Here is a 15,392-nt window from a genome sequence, read left to right on the forward strand (position 1 = left end):
GTGAAAGAAGACTTCTACAAAGTAATGCTAATTAATTAAAATATACAATACAAAATAAGTAGTTGCATAAATATTCACCCCCTTCAAGTAGTAGATGCACCTTTGGCCGCAATTGAAGCTTTTTAAAGCTAATTAAAGCTAGGATTAAGGTCTGGGCTTTGACTCGGCCACTCAAGAATATTCACCTTGTTAAACCATTTCTGTGTAATTAGTAGTATTAGATAACTTTATTGTCCCCGTGGGGCAGTTGGGTTTGCGGCACAGTCGCAAGGCACTTCATGACAGGACATCAGACATATGACACCAAACAAATAGTGTATACATCAGACACATACAGACATAACATGAAGAACATACATCACACATTACAATACACTATACACCCTTGGATATGACCAGGCCAGCTAGACATCTAGCTTGTCTTCCATTTCCATATATTTTGCTGAATTCATTTTAGCTTTACCTTTACAAGACTTCCAGGGCCTGCTGTCGAGAAGTATTCCAACAGCATGATGCTTCCACCACCATGCTTCAATTTAGGGATGATGCATTTGTGGTGATGTGCAGTGTTTGGTGTCAAAAATAACATAGCGTACATAGCATCTATAAACATAGCACACATAGCATCTATTCTAGTCTGATGGTCAAAAAGCTGACTTTTGGTCTCATCAGACTAAAGAACCTTCTTCCATTTCAGAGGAATTCTAGTTCTAGATAGTTCTACGGGGAGTGTGCTGGATAGAAACAAATGGACAAATTGAGAAGGAACCTTTAATGTCACCAGACATGTAGTATTTTCATGCTGATCTGGGATTTTTCTGACTAAAGATTCATCTCATCCTTCTAGAGAGATGGTAGGTTAATAGGCTACTGTGCATGCAACATTCAAATCTGTTTTGAAATTCAAAGCCTTTCTTTTTTCGTTCATCACAAAAAGAAAGGAAAGTCCAGGTTTTGTTATACTTTTATTAATTTTCTTTTTAATAGGCAGAGCAGCAAACTGGGACAAATACATTTCTTTGTCAAAATCCTTGCTTCTTTTTTTCCTTTGAAAATATACAGAGCAGAGGAGAACTGATAGCAACAGTGATCTGTGGCAATTGCTAATGTAAGTTATGTAAGTTTTGATGATTGGTTCCATTTCTTTTTAAATTTCCACAATGGTGAGCATCAGCTTGACTAGGTCTTGTTGTAGTAGTACCATTTGTCAGCTGAAAAACAAAGACAGTTGTTATATACCCATACTAAATGCATTTAACATCTCTCACAAATACATCTCAGTCATAATGGTATATGATAAAACAGCAGGAGAAAAAATCACGTAAAGTACGAGCTGCTTTATTACAAACATGCCAGTGCACTCAATACATACACCGGATCAAAACAGTTGCTAGCAAGTTGTGCTCTTGGTGGATAGGTACTTTCTGGTTATAGTGTTTGCATGTGAGAATGTGGACCTACATTTATCATGAATTATGGTTATAACAAGTTTTATTTGTTTTTAAATCAGCTAAACAACAACAGTACTCTATCCTCCTCCCCAACAGGCAATCAATCCCCATTTTAAGACTAGCACAAAATATTGCTTTTGAATTTCAATTGGCATGTGAAGTGCCTCTAGAAATGCACATACCTGAATTTGGAATGGGTTCTGAGTGACCTAAAGGACTTGTCTGAAAAGCAAACAAAATCGACCCATCAAAAAAACCTCCGTGCTCATGTTCTGCAGCTCAGGAGACAGTTATTTGTATTATGCACTCATGGTGTTTCTTCAATGCATATACATAGTTCATCTGGGTCAAGTCAAGTCAAGTCAAGTCAACATTCTTTATATAGCGCATTTCATACACAGAGATCATTCAATGTGCTTTACATGTGCAAACAGGAATATCTGATAAAAGCATAGAAGGGCAATAGTCAAAGAACAGTTTAAAAAGTAAAGAAGAATAATAAAATGATAATAAGAAGAAGGCTGAGCATGGTGGCGATAAATACTTACTGCGTTAACAACAGCTTTCGCTTCATCACTGGAGCAGCATAATGGGCTATCACACACACAGGTGTTCATGCTGGCAAAACAGGGAGCAAATAGTAGGGGGTTTAGGAATGAATACAAAAATGTGTTAGGCTACTGTTTGGAGTTCAGGTGATGGCTAGCATAAAACTAAAAAACTCTTCATCTTTTTGTCCAAGTCCTAGTGGAAATATTTATGAGAAATGTGGAGCAATAGCATAAATAAGCAACTTGTCTGAAACTTCTGGATCTCCATTAGAATAATCTAAGTAAAATTGTTACCTGCATTTTATATTATCATCTAATGAGCGTGTTATTGATTACAAATGTTTCTTATAAAATTAATTGGATTTCAATTTTTTCATTAAAACTTACCAGTTTAGTTCACCGCTATCAGTCTTTTTGGAAATCAGAGCTTTCCAAAAACCATGAGTGTCTTTGATTGTCTGAATGGCAAAGTCCTAGAAATAAAGATGCATGGATCAACAGAAAAACAAAACAAAACTCTTGTTTGAATGTACTGTAAAAGCTGGTAACTTTATGTTGCATCATGTCAACCTCACATCCTATACACCATTCAATAAATTAACACTAAGCTCTAAAAAACACCCATTTTGTAAAAAAAGTTGTGTTGTGTTGTTTGACACATCTCTAGTGGTTGTGTCACAAACAACACAACACAACTTTTTTTACAAATGCCTTGATATACTCATCATAAAATATTTTAGCTATTCACATTTGATAAAAAAACAAGATATTCCTTTATGTTCTATGTGTTCTATGTCTATATGTTATCCATGGACATGCAACGAACAACAAACCCTGTCTTTGAATTCTCCATTGAAGGCAAACTGGTTTTCAGGTTTTCCGTCTGGAACTTTGTACATTTTGAACCAATCTAGTGTTGCCTCCAGGTAACCAGGTTTCAGCCTCCTTACATCATCAATATCTGCACATAGAGGTGAATATCAAGCGTAAAATAAGATGAAAATACAACACGAGGAAAACATCCCAAAAATGGTAAAATCCATAATGGTCAAATGTACAAGTAATACATAGTCAAAAAACATAGTTCCACCACGCTTCTGATTTCACGTCTGGTGCTTCACGGCAGAGGACCGATCATGTGGAGAGGGAGAAGGTTCACCGTAGCACACAGAGATGGCTTTTAATTGTATTTTATATAATAAAATAAATACAATTGTATTGTATTCATAAAATACAACTAAAGGTCATCTGTGTGTGCTCCAGTGAACCTTCTCCCTCTGCACAAATAATACATACCATTGAAGTTGCTGGCTTCCGGGTCCTCAGTGTTTATTACAATGACTTTCCAATCTGTTTCTCCTTCGTCAATCAGTGCCAACGTCCCCAGCACCTTCACCTTGATTATTTCACCTCGAGAGCATACCTAAGAGCCAGATGCCAGACATCATAGAAATAAGTAAGGTAAGTGCAATTTATTTATGAAGCCATTAAACACAACTTCCCCTGGCCACAATGTTGTACAGTGTACATGAACCAGATTATAAATATACACATAGACATTAAAAGACCTTCACCAGCAGGTAGACTCAAACCCATGACAGTGACCAGTTAAACAGCCAGGGACGAGCACATAGTTACATGACATCACATCACAGAGTTACAGACATTGCATCACAAGTAACAACAGACAACGACAAATTGGACACTAGAGGGCCAGAATACAGGTGTGTTTTGACTCTGAGCCTAGACTTAAAAGCACTGATGGAGGGAACACTTTAATCAAGTAACAACTGGAAGTGTGTAGTAACAACTGCAAAGGCTCTGTCACATTCTTGCTTGAGACCTGACCATGATGATATGACAAGATGTGAAACACACTAGCCAATGCACTCCTCATGTCACTATGAAGACTGATCTACTGTGAAATTGACTATAAGGTCTATTATATAAGGTAAAAGGTGATGCAGGGAGTTAAAAGAAAACAGACTCTGGAGATCACTGAGATACTAAAGATCAGGTAACATGTTATGTATGTCCAAATTCCTACACATCCATTTGTCTATTTACACCATTTGTATCGTCCACCCCAGTAATAATGATAGGACATAAATGATAGGGTTTAAAATAAAACTGTGAATACCTTGTTGCCGATGTCACAGATATCAATTGGGTCGTTGTCACCGCAGCACCCCGTGTCCTCGTCTTTGTGGTGTGGGTCTTCCCAAGTCTGGATTTGTGAGGAGGAGAATATGTCATTTTCACAGATTAAATTACATTTCTTTCCTACCTGAGAATAAACTAATAACACTTGAAGCTAAACCTTGAAGACAGGGTGCACAGGATGTCTCAAAAGTCCACCTGAACTCCACACAGCCATTAGTGTCACAGAAGAATGTCCCAGCAGCAGAATCTTGGGGTCGAGGGGTCGATTCAGAGATCAATACCACTTACACAGACGCCTTATACTCATTGACCTGCACTGTTACATTCACTTCTATTGCAATCTTCTGGAAAAATGAATGAAAGTGGCTGGGTACTCAACAGTATCTGTAGAATAGGCTACTTCAAGTCTAGCCATGTCTGTTGTTGGATCAAACTTTGTGGAGTCCAAGTCTATCTCTCTATCTACTCATCTATCTATCTATCTATCTATCTATCTTGAAACACACAGCAGTGTGCTGTCAGCTGTATTGTCGGTTTACCAATCCGTATGCATGTATTTAAGCATTATGCATGCAAGTATGAGGATGTGTCAGTAGGCTAACACTTCACCTGATCCCTATGTCATGAGACTCATGTATCTCTAAACACACAATAGAATGTAATAGTAGTCATTCATTGCAGTTGTACAATGAATATGGCACTGAACAATGAATGGCAGTTATAGCAATAGCAAAACTTTTTAGAAGCATGACTGTTGCCTTGTCAAGTGTGATTAAAAATGCATCTTGTGATCAACATGCTGTTTGCCTAATTGACTATGACAGTTGTCATGACAATGATCAATAACACAAAAATAAATGACTGATCTGCATAACGTGGTTATGCCAATATTGTGACAGATAACTCAACTGATTTAAACAATATTGTGTTACTCGTGATATAATTTCAGCAATTCAATGTTTACCTGCGGGATTGCTCCGTAGTTCCAGATATAACCTTTGTGTGGGAACACGTTGCACACGTAGCGAAGCTGTCCTTTCTTTATGTCCTGCTTTAAAGGGTTCAGTGGATCTTTGGTCGCAATCTGAAAAGATTAGGAAAAGTCAAGAAATTAAATTTTGTCATTCCAGGGACATTGGAGATTTAGATCGCTTCCTTCATAGATATAGAATGGTAGGGATTGTGGAAGAAAGTAGCCTAGATTTTATCCAACCTCTTAGTTTAAGTCACATTCATGCCACTGTGACGTAAAGTAAGCAATTTCGTACTTAAAGGCTGTGAAAAGTCATGGAAATTTCATTCAAGGTTACTGAAAAGTAATAGACAGGGAAAAACCCAGAATGATCTGATTAAGGTCCCTACCAAACTTTTCTCAATTGATTCTAAAGTACTTTTTTTGCGTAGAATTCATTTCTTGGGACATTTTTTTATCACGCGTAGTTAAGGAGATAATTTGCATATCTGAATACATTAGTGAATATAAATGCATAATAAATAAGTGTATTGATAATACGGCTGTAAGCAGATAAATTAATGGCTTTGTGGCCAAATAATATTCAAATTGTATCAAATATAAAAATATTAAATAAATCAAATATTATGCAAATTAGATTTTTTTTAACCTTTTTTGTTCATGTGCCACTTCACCTTTACAAGAACATCATGGCAAAGCAATTATGAATGTTTTTACTTAATTAGTGCAAATATACACTCTGTGCATTATTTTGTGAGAGGAAATTTGCATATGGGTATCATTTTGTTGACTAATTTGCATGCGATGAAGAAATACTTGTCTTGTTTTCATGCTGTATTGTAACTGATCTTCCCCTCCAGTTGTCCACTTGATTTAGTAATAGTAAATAGCTTGTAGAAATAGTATACAGTAATAGTAGATCCACTTATGTTTGGATGACACTTTATAATTAGTTAAAGAATATTCTTTCTCTTTCAGGTGTAAAGTTATCTGCAGTGTAAATCCTGGTCATGGTTATATTAGTAAATTTACATAAATAATGCCAATAACAAAAATGCCAATGCAGACTCTAGTAAGCACAAGCAAGCTCTTGCAACCCATTTTTTTAGTGCTCAAATGTTCAATGTCCTCCGGCAGATCTTTCATCGGATAAGCTTCCTTATCATTCACTTTCCTTCACTTTCCTTTCGATCAATTTCAGAAAGTCCTCAGTAACATTATGGGCTCTAATATGATGATCAAAAGCGCAGCGCAAAGTGTGTTGTTATCACGACGCAAAGCTTATTCCGATTGTACACTCAAGTTTTTCGCCATGCGCGTCGAGTGCAGATGCGAGTAGACTATTTTGTTTGAATGGTCGCCAGTGACCATGCATTTTTGATCGCCAAAATATAGCCCAATATTTAAATTTTTCTTTTTCTTCTTTGTCCAGTGTAGTCTCTAAGTGGCTGTAAGGGAAGGCAAAAGACAGGTAGCAGCTTCCATGGTAGTATACATCCACAGCAAACATATCAAATGATTGTCCACTCAAAAGAAGACCCTATCTTAACGATCTGAAACACAAGTATCAAACGCAAAACACAAGTAGCTTTGTGGGCGGATCTCAAGCGCTGTTGCTATTATACCGGCGGGATAAATTACTCGTGTCAAGTCAAGTCAAGTCAAGTTGATTTATATAGCGCATTTCATACACAGAGGTCATTCAATGTGCTTTACATAAACAAAACCAAACAAAAATAACAAATAAAAGCATAGAAGGGCAATATAGTCAAAGAATAGTTAAAAGGTAAAGATCATAATAAAAAGAAAACATAAAACACAAGGTAAAATAATTTAAAAAGAAAAAATAATTAGTAAGCAAAAACAAAGGCAAAAGTAGTAAAAAAAAGTAATAAAAGACAAGGTAGAATAATTATCAAGGCAGATTCAGAATTTGTAACTCGGCACAGTTATAGCAGAAAGCATCTGAGAACAGTTTGGTCTTAAGTCTAGATTTAAAACTGGCTACAGTTGGGGCCTTTTTGATGTCATCCGAAAGTTGGTTCCACAGCTGAGCCGCATAGCAGCTAAAAGCTGCTTCACCATGTTTAGTTCTAACTGTAGGTTTTACTAGCAGGTTTTTCACCTGGGACCTGAGAGAGTCTGATTTAGGTCCTGAGAAGGTGTGTACTGCTGAAGCATGTCTGACAAGTATTTAGGTCCTGCTCCATTTACTGATTTATAAACAAGCAATAGTGCTTTAAAGTCAATTCTGTGTTGATGTTGGGTGCAGGAGAGAGAGGTGATAGTATTCAGTTAAGATCTTGGCCCCAGTCCAACTCAGCTCTGTGCTATTTGGTCTGAAGTATTCCCTGCGATTCCAAAAAAGGTTAAAATTGTCAATAAAATTCATCCCAACTGAAAAGCATGTTTTTTTTGTTTAAACTGAATAGTCCAGGCTTCCCTCTGCTGGGAGTGGGCCACTGATGAAAATTTGTATTCCAAGCTCATATAGGGCTGAAAAAGTTCCTTGAAATCTTCTTTGACATACAGCTGTTCTCTGTAGATGTCATTTGCTCCAACATGCACAATGATGCGCTTTGATAGTTGCATATTTTGACACCAGTTCTGCAAGCTTGTTTTTTGTGTCAGACACTGAAGCATTTGGGAAACAACATACAATCATCCTTTCCCCATTTATATGTCTCACAGCAGAGTCGCCTAGAACGAGGGTTGTGGGATGAATAGGTGTCGAGTGCTGCTTCTTGTCTGTGCCCATCTTTCTATTGTTGTGGTTTGATTGCTGCCTGCTTTGGGTCTGTTACCTGAGAAATTCCTCTCTCACCTCCCGGAGGCATTCAAATCTGTTCCATAGTGAATTTCCCCTGGGGATCAATAAAGTATCTATCTATCTATCTATCTAGTGTTAGGGGCTGTGGGCTTCCCTTAGGACCACAAGCCCTGTAGTAGTTTGCTGATCTGTCTGTATTTCTGATATGAGGCCTGAAGTTGTGCCCGACGCAAATCTAAAATGGGTTGGTCTGAAGTAGCTACATTACACATGCAATAAGCCAATCAGATCTCACATTCCCTTTAAAAGTAGGCGCGTTTGTTCCATGGCAGATTGCTATTATAATGGCTGATTTGCCAGGTGCACACCAAGAGCGGTTCACAGCCGATGAGACCGACGTTCTTGTCAGGGCCGTAAAAGACAGAGAAGTGGCATTGTGGGGATGGGAGAAACCCACCCAAATTTGCTTCGGTTAAACAGGCGTGGGAGGAAATTGACACAATTGTTTCCATGGCTGGCATTTTTCTTTTTGACAAAATGTAAATAAAGAAATGTCACAAAGACATACTGTACTTTCCGATGTTTTAGGCTCACTCTCACTGACTCACGAGGTTATGAATGCATGGTGATATTTTTGCAATGTTGTCTAACATTAGACCGAGATTACTTTGCTTCACTATACCTCACTATAGTATAGACGATGCAGCTCTTCTGTCAGAAAAGCTCTCCTCTTCCATGCTGCTGCTGGGGCATTTGGGTTAAATGGCATCGGCACATGCAGTTCAACATCACGCCTCCTTATGTCCTCTAATATTTCCTCATTTATGTCAACACATCCATGATTCATGGAAATGTTGTGTAAAACACAACATGCCACAAAGAATGCTGTGACTTTTTGCGGACTGTACTGTAAGTGCCTCCTGACCTATCGGCATACTGAAGCACATCTTCAGTATGCCGAATGTTCGTTCAATTACACTGCGTGTTTGTGTGTGTTTTCAATTAAATAGCATTGCCATGAGATGGCAGACATCTGTCACAGCCTGACGGGTCAGGTGTAGCTTACACCTACATTCCTCCTCACTGAGGGAGAGAGAGGTCAGTCTGGGCCGGCAGACCCTCTCCCTCCCGCGTCTCTTCTCTGTCCCAAGACTTACTCCATCTCACTGTGCAAAAGAAAAATTATGAGCAAGCGCAACCACATAATTTTCCGTGTCCCGCCGGCGGGACTGTTACCCCCCTCCCCCACCTCCCTCCAACATTCTAAATCAAATGTATGCACCATATTGCTATGTAGCATAGTAATGTTATACACCATTTCAAAGCTTTGACTCTTGGGAATCCAAAAATGACAACTTTTTTCATGTACAATCTGTATCCCCCCCCCTCTGCTTTTGGTGCTACCCTGACTTCTGGCTGCAGTGTAGCTGCTGCAGCACAATAAGTAGATGCAACATATTGGGTACTGAAATATTCACAAGAATCCATAGAAATTGAATCTTCATGTTGTGTTATCCAATATTAGTTGTCCAGATGTATAGTCTATCTTATACACACTCATTGAACCAACAAAGTAAATGCAAAATAGAGACTTTTTTGTAATTATTCCATATTTTGTGTAGTCAGTCTATATCAGAACACCTGATATCCAATCTAAATAGTTCACAAGAAACCTCAAAGTGTTACCTTTCATTTGAGACCAGGATTATGCTTCTACACAAAGGGGTTCATGTGCAGTAAGCATTTGATTGTCAGTATGCATTTTGGACAACAAAAAGTCCTATGGGGAGTTTCCATAGGCATTTTACAAAACGCATGAGCATACCTTGGCAAATAGTAGTCTAAAGCACTCATATTTTCATTCTATATTGATCTACTTTTGCACACAACTTCACAAGACCTGGTGCTAGGGCTCAGTTGTGTTTATAAGTCATATCAATTGACCTAGAGGGCTGAAATGTGGTCAGTTCAGAGATCCTTGTAATCCGGCAGAAAGAAAAAACTATATTCTAGCCTCTGTAACTCTTTGTGAGGTCATCACACATTTATTTTGACTGTTTCCTACGAAAACTAGAGGTTCTCAGCTTTCTATAGAGGTCCAACATTTGATGGTAGGCCCCAGAAGAGGTGGGAAAAATGCCCTTGTAAATAGGCACAGTGCAATTTCAGGCAAAAACTTGAAATTATTTTTGAGATTAAAAGTTAACCACGCTACATTATTGCCAAGCATGCGCTCTTAAAATAGCATGTGAAAAACGCGCCACTGACTTTAGACTAGGTTTTTTCTGGTACCAGGGAACGTTTGCGCCGGAATACGCCTCCTCTTTTCGCTGAACCACCCCCTGGAGCACAAGTTCATTCCCTAACCGATGTGCGTCTGTGGAGGGAAAATTCTGCTGCATTCTGCTCAAATGCAAAATAGGAAGGATACAAGCGCCAGTGAGTGCAAGATAGGGCCCTTAGTCTCTTTGCTGTCTCCAGGTACATTTTGTCATTTGGTTATGTAGCTTTTTGAAAGACCTTTCTTCAGAGCATCGGCCTCGGCTACAATCTGCATATGGATTTGTATCTGCATTTGTCCTGTTGTTGCAGATGAAACATATGATGGTTTCTTCACCACTCGTTCAGAGACTCTCTTCTTTTTGTCTTGTTTGTCATCTTCATATACTTCTTCAGGTGTATCTACACCTGTGACAGCCTTTCACACTACACTCTTTTTGCTTCCTCTCTAAATGTGTCCTGATCAACCTGCAAGTTGAATGAGCATGAACACCTTGTGCGGTCGTGCTCACAAGTCTGTCTTTCACATAAGTACATTTTTCATAAGTCTCATCACCAGAATATACTTGCACCTTGACCCACAGAGATTCTTTGTCTTCAATTGTGCTCAAACCAGACGTAGCAATACTTTGCTTCTTATCTCTCTCACCTATGACTTTTGAACAAAGCAAGCACCTGCTGTCTTCTGTGGAATGAGAGACTAAAAATGGCTGGATTGCCATTGCCAATCAACAGTTATCTACAAAAAAGTATTAAAATCCTAATTAATCTATTGTTAATGTTGAAAATATGACCAAAAACCTTTAAATTGTCATAAGATTTCTTTGACATGTAAACCATTGCCTCCTACTATGCAAACGTTACGTTAGCTGGACATACCAGTCTTGATTTGATAGCTGGCAAATTACGCTGATGGCAATACTGGTTGAAAGGTACATGCTAATTAGCAGTGAAGGTACAGTGTATTAGCAGTATATATTTACACTAATCAAGTAAAAACATCCATAATTGCTTTGCCATGATGTTCTTGTAAAGGTGAAGTTTTACATGAACGAAAAAGGTAAAACATGACCAAATTACATTACTAAATACATAATGTAACTGCAATATCCTATCTAAAAACATACTTTTGTATGATCATTTGTTATATTTGATACAATTTAAATATTATTTGGGCCTAAAGCCATTAATCTATCTACTTAAAGCCATATTATCAATACATTTCTTTATTATGCATTTATATTCGCTAAGGTATTGAAATATGCAAATTGTCTCATTAACTATGCGTGATATAAAACTGTCCCAAGCAGAAATGGATTCTACGCGAAAAAGTACTATAGAATTAATTGAGAAATGTTTGGTAGTGACCTGAATCAGATCGTTCTGGGTTATGCCCTGTCTATAATGAAAACATTTTGAAATGTTGTCAGTGAAAAAGGGTGAGGACTCTGTTTAAAGCTGTGGTCTTTTGTATACATTTGTATACATTTAAATGTATCCTTGACAGTTTTTTGACCTTAAAGGATAAGTTCGGTGTGATATTGACCTAAAGTGTGTTGAAACATGACACCGAGTGTGAACTTTTGTCTCATAGCTCATCTGGGCTTGTCCCCTGCACTCCGAAATCTGGTGCTAGTTAGCCGATGCTACCAACAGGTTTTCAAAGGGGGTGCCTCGGGCATCGGCGTAGCCATGCAAATAAGTAGTAGCTCCGCACTTCATTTGTAGACTTCAGAGGGCCCTAACATTTCAAAATGAGACATTGAGAACTGTGAAAAAGCACTGGTAGTTTATTTACCAGACGATTTATACAGACAGTACCTTCAGGAAGTTTACCGTTCGCCGCCATCTTGAATTTAGTCACGATAAATTAGAACAGCAGTAATGAATGAACAGGTATGATAAGGGATCAGATTCCAAAAAGAATTCCTTGGAAATGCATGGATTCCAGTTGCTGCTAGAAGCAACTGGAATCCATGCATTTCCACGGAATTCTTTTTGGAATAAAAAAATATATAGGCCTACTCTGAAGCTGTAGGGGGAGCTCTGCACAGAACCCTGCAAGCAAAAAGCAAGAAAACGAAGCGAAGGAATGGCCAAAACTGCATAGTTTCTCTTTAGTCAATGGGGAAACCTTTCCTCATTTTTTGCAACTCAGCAAACAGCTAACAGATAAGTAAAGTCAGGCCTCAAAGGTAAGAATATGGTGAAGCATGAGATGGCAAAAGCAGTTAACACAGTTGATAACTCCCACCTCCATTTTTGCACTTGTCCATCTTGGAACCTCAATAACGGCATGGAATATGTTCTACAGAGAGAGAGAGAGAGAGAGCGAGAGGGAGAGAGAAAGAGAGAGAGAATGCATAAAAGTCAATGCACATAACGCACTGTACACATTTTAGTATTTTATCTCAGCAAATCAAATACCTTCCTACTATCACTGGGAGGCTTGAAAATACATCGTGCTCTTAAAATGTGAAATGTGAACAGTGTGAGATATTACAGGAGGATAATGAGAGAGTCTCCCCCTATGCTTGGTCATCTCCATTATGGACATAATTCGTCCAGTAGTCACCTCCTGATAGTCAGGCGGCAGGCCTGAGGCAGTCACATAAGTTTAATAACTGTTATTTCTCAGAATGGACACACTGAATCCTTTACTGGCCTGACCAAACACAAAGGAAGTGATTTTGCTCATTTCACAGCCCTTTGTGTTGCAGGCTAGCCCACAAGGAAAATACAGATTGCTACTAAGCAGGGATTCTTGGAAGGTGGGTTAATGATTTTTCAGAGTTAAACACCTTATAATTTTACAGTATGTAACTGATGCTGGAGGCCATATCAAGTCTGTCTGAAGAGACAAGCAAAACAAAAACTCAGTGTAGATAATGAGACTCTTGTGTATTTGCTTGTGTACTGTTACCGTACTGTATCTACTGTAAAATACTATATTTGTGTACAGAAATAGAAGCGGTAAGGCAAGCAAGGGCAGAGTAGAGGGTTGTGTATGCCTGGCAGCCAACCTTATGGGCAACTCTCCACTCTATGTATGTGATTTTTGATGTGTCCATACATTATTTTTTATTGTGTTAGATTATATTGTCCAGAAGAACATTGTATTGGACAGGCAACACTCCAGCATATCAGGTCATAGAAAATAACACATGCAATGCTCTTATTGACAACTTGACCTTACAATTAAAATTTCTGACACATTTGACATCCAAGAGCTGCCCTTCTTTGTGGTAGCTTTGTGTGTGTTTTTGTGTTAAGAAATACCTGGGCTTCATCTGCGTAGATGGGTATGTCGTGAAATGGGGAGATGTATTTTCCCTCTGAGTTCTCTGAAAAGAGAAGTAGATGTATGAAGAAGAAGTATAGGGTGTTCAAATTGATCAGACAATTCAGCATTGCAATGGAAAAAATGCAAAGACCCAAATGACAGAATGGAAGTCCTAAATTAACTCAGTCAGAACATAGTGCTTAAAGGTTAGACAGTGTTAGGATACGTTAGGTAATTATAGTGGATGGAATCCACTATCTTGAAATCTCCTGGCTTCTTCTTCTTCTTCTTCTTCTTATTATTATTATAACTATTTTTTCTTTTTATTTGATTTGTTAGTTAGAAATTAAGATATGATCCTACTTGCACACTGTGTGCCGTCGCTTGGTGTGTTTCTTTTCCATTTCTTTTGTATTCTTTCTTTTTGCTGAAACTTTTGCATTATATAAATTTTAATGGTACATTCCAGTGTTTTCACCTCTAGTGGAAAACAACACTTGGTTGTGAAGACATTAAAATTAAGTCGTTGAAGGATTTTCTTTTGGTGTAACTGTTGGTTGCACCATTGCATTCATTCTCCTACAAGTTACTTTGTTGTAATGAAAATAAGTATGCAAGGATTGTGCTCTATACAACCAAAGCATTTTTCACTGAATAGAATACCATTAAACATCTTCACCTGTACATACAAAAAGGTAATGCACACAAGAACAACAGAATCACTCAATCACCGATCCAAGGGACATGACACTACTCACTGAAAAACACTCTGTAGTCTTGCGTGTTTGGCCTTCCCCTCTCCTCAGTGGTGAAGCTCATGACTTTCCGGGCTGATATTCTTAGTCCCATCTACTGAATTAGATTGCTAAGCACTACTAGTAAGCTACCCAGACCTCTCTGCTAAGTAGCCCGACGAGGCAAGGGCTGCTGGGGGTGTGGGGCGGTGGAGAAGGAGGAGGAGCCTGTGTGGTCAAAGAGCGTATGGCCAGCGACGTCCGTAGCTCCAGGTGTGTGTCCGAGGCACATGGCTGTGAACAACAACAGAAGTAACACTGGCCTACACACTCAGAGACAGCCAGTACAGTCAGTACTGCCAAACTGCAGCTTGACTGACATAGGAATAGACTACAGAGGGTTTACAGTGTGTAGAGCTTTGATGCCATGGGGTAGCAAATCAAGGTGTAAAACATGTAGCAAATATTCATATAACCAGTCTGAACAGCCAGTTGTCCTACTTCTCAAATAGCTAAAGGCAGGTTTGCACAGAGTAAATGTATTTGGAGAAAAAAAGATTTCTTGCAATACACTTGACTTGAGGTGCCTGCAGTGCAGAACGTGCTCTTGTCTATTTAATCATAATGATGATGAAAATAGTGTCTATTTTTACCTAGTTGCTTATTTACAGTTAGAGCCTATTATACCATGAAAATCTTCTCATCTAGGGTTAGAAAAAAAAGATTTCTTGCAATACACTTGACTTGAGGTGCCTGCAGTGCAGAATGTGCCCTTGATTAAATAAATGACCTTGCCGGTTCACTGAACCTGCTGTAGATGTGGCTGAGCGACAATATACTACCACAAGGCATTGCTGAAAGAATGGAACATATTCATGCGGCCAGAATGCTCAAAGTTCTAAGCAGGTTTGAGTGCTCTTAAACCTGACCCCTCTGATTTCTCAAGGTCCTCTGCGAGCTGTCATATCGTACAAAAAATAATTGATGTTCGGGATGCTATGAAAATGTTAGCTATCATCATCATCATCGTCGTCATTATCATTATTATGATTGTAATTGTCGTATTGGTGTTATTTATTTCCCTCCTTGTGGAATGCGTTGTCCTTGCGTACTCTGTGCTTTGTCCTGAGGTCTCCTGTAATGTCAACTGTGTCAGCTAAGAACATTAGTGAGGCCACACAGAGAGA

At 38.6% G+C, this 15,392-nt stretch overlaps 1 protein-coding gene across 1 annotated transcript; it reads right to left on the minus strand.

Moving 5' to 3' along the window:
• Window positions 1-952: 952 nt before the first annotated feature.
• Window positions 953-14,367, minus strand: LOC125287600 (inorganic pyrophosphatase-like). Its single transcript, XM_048233522.1, has 11 exons — window positions 14,230-14,367; window positions 13,468-13,532; window positions 12,443-12,496; window positions 5,130-5,249; window positions 4,143-4,229; window positions 3,299-3,425; window positions 2,836-2,963; window positions 2,390-2,475; window positions 2,000-2,069; window positions 1,634-1,673; window positions 953-1,211 (listed from the first exon to the last, which is right to left on the minus strand). The coding sequence occupies exons 1-11, from the start codon at window positions 14,318-14,320 to the stop codon at window positions 1,180-1,182; spliced, it is 900 nt and encodes a 299-aa protein (XP_048089479.1). The 5' UTR covers window positions 14,321-14,367; the 3' UTR covers window positions 953-1,179.
• Window positions 14,368-15,392: the final 1,025 nt, after the last annotated feature.

Source organism: Alosa alosa, chromosome 22 (genome assembly GCF_017589495.1).
Source record: "Alosa alosa isolate M-15738 ecotype Scorff River chromosome 22, AALO_Geno_1.1, whole genome shotgun sequence".
Lineage (NCBI taxonomy): Eukaryota > Metazoa > Chordata > Actinopteri > Clupeiformes > Clupeidae > Alosa > Alosa alosa.

Excerpts from the sequence above, each read along its gene's own strand:
- LOC125287600 (XM_048233522.1), bottom strand. The coding sequence starts at position 14,320 with ATGGGACTAAGAATATCAGCCCGGAAAGTCATGAGCTTCACCACTGAG. Across the intron at positions 13,533-14,229 it reads AGACTACAGAGTGTTTTTCA|AGAACTCAGAGGGAAAATAC; the intron begins GTGAGTAGTGTC and ends TTCTCTTTTCAG. Across the intron at positions 5,250-12,442 it reads GGACAAGTGCAAAAATGGAG|ATTGCGACCAAAGATCCACT; the intron begins GTGGGAGTTATC and ends TAATCTTTTCAG.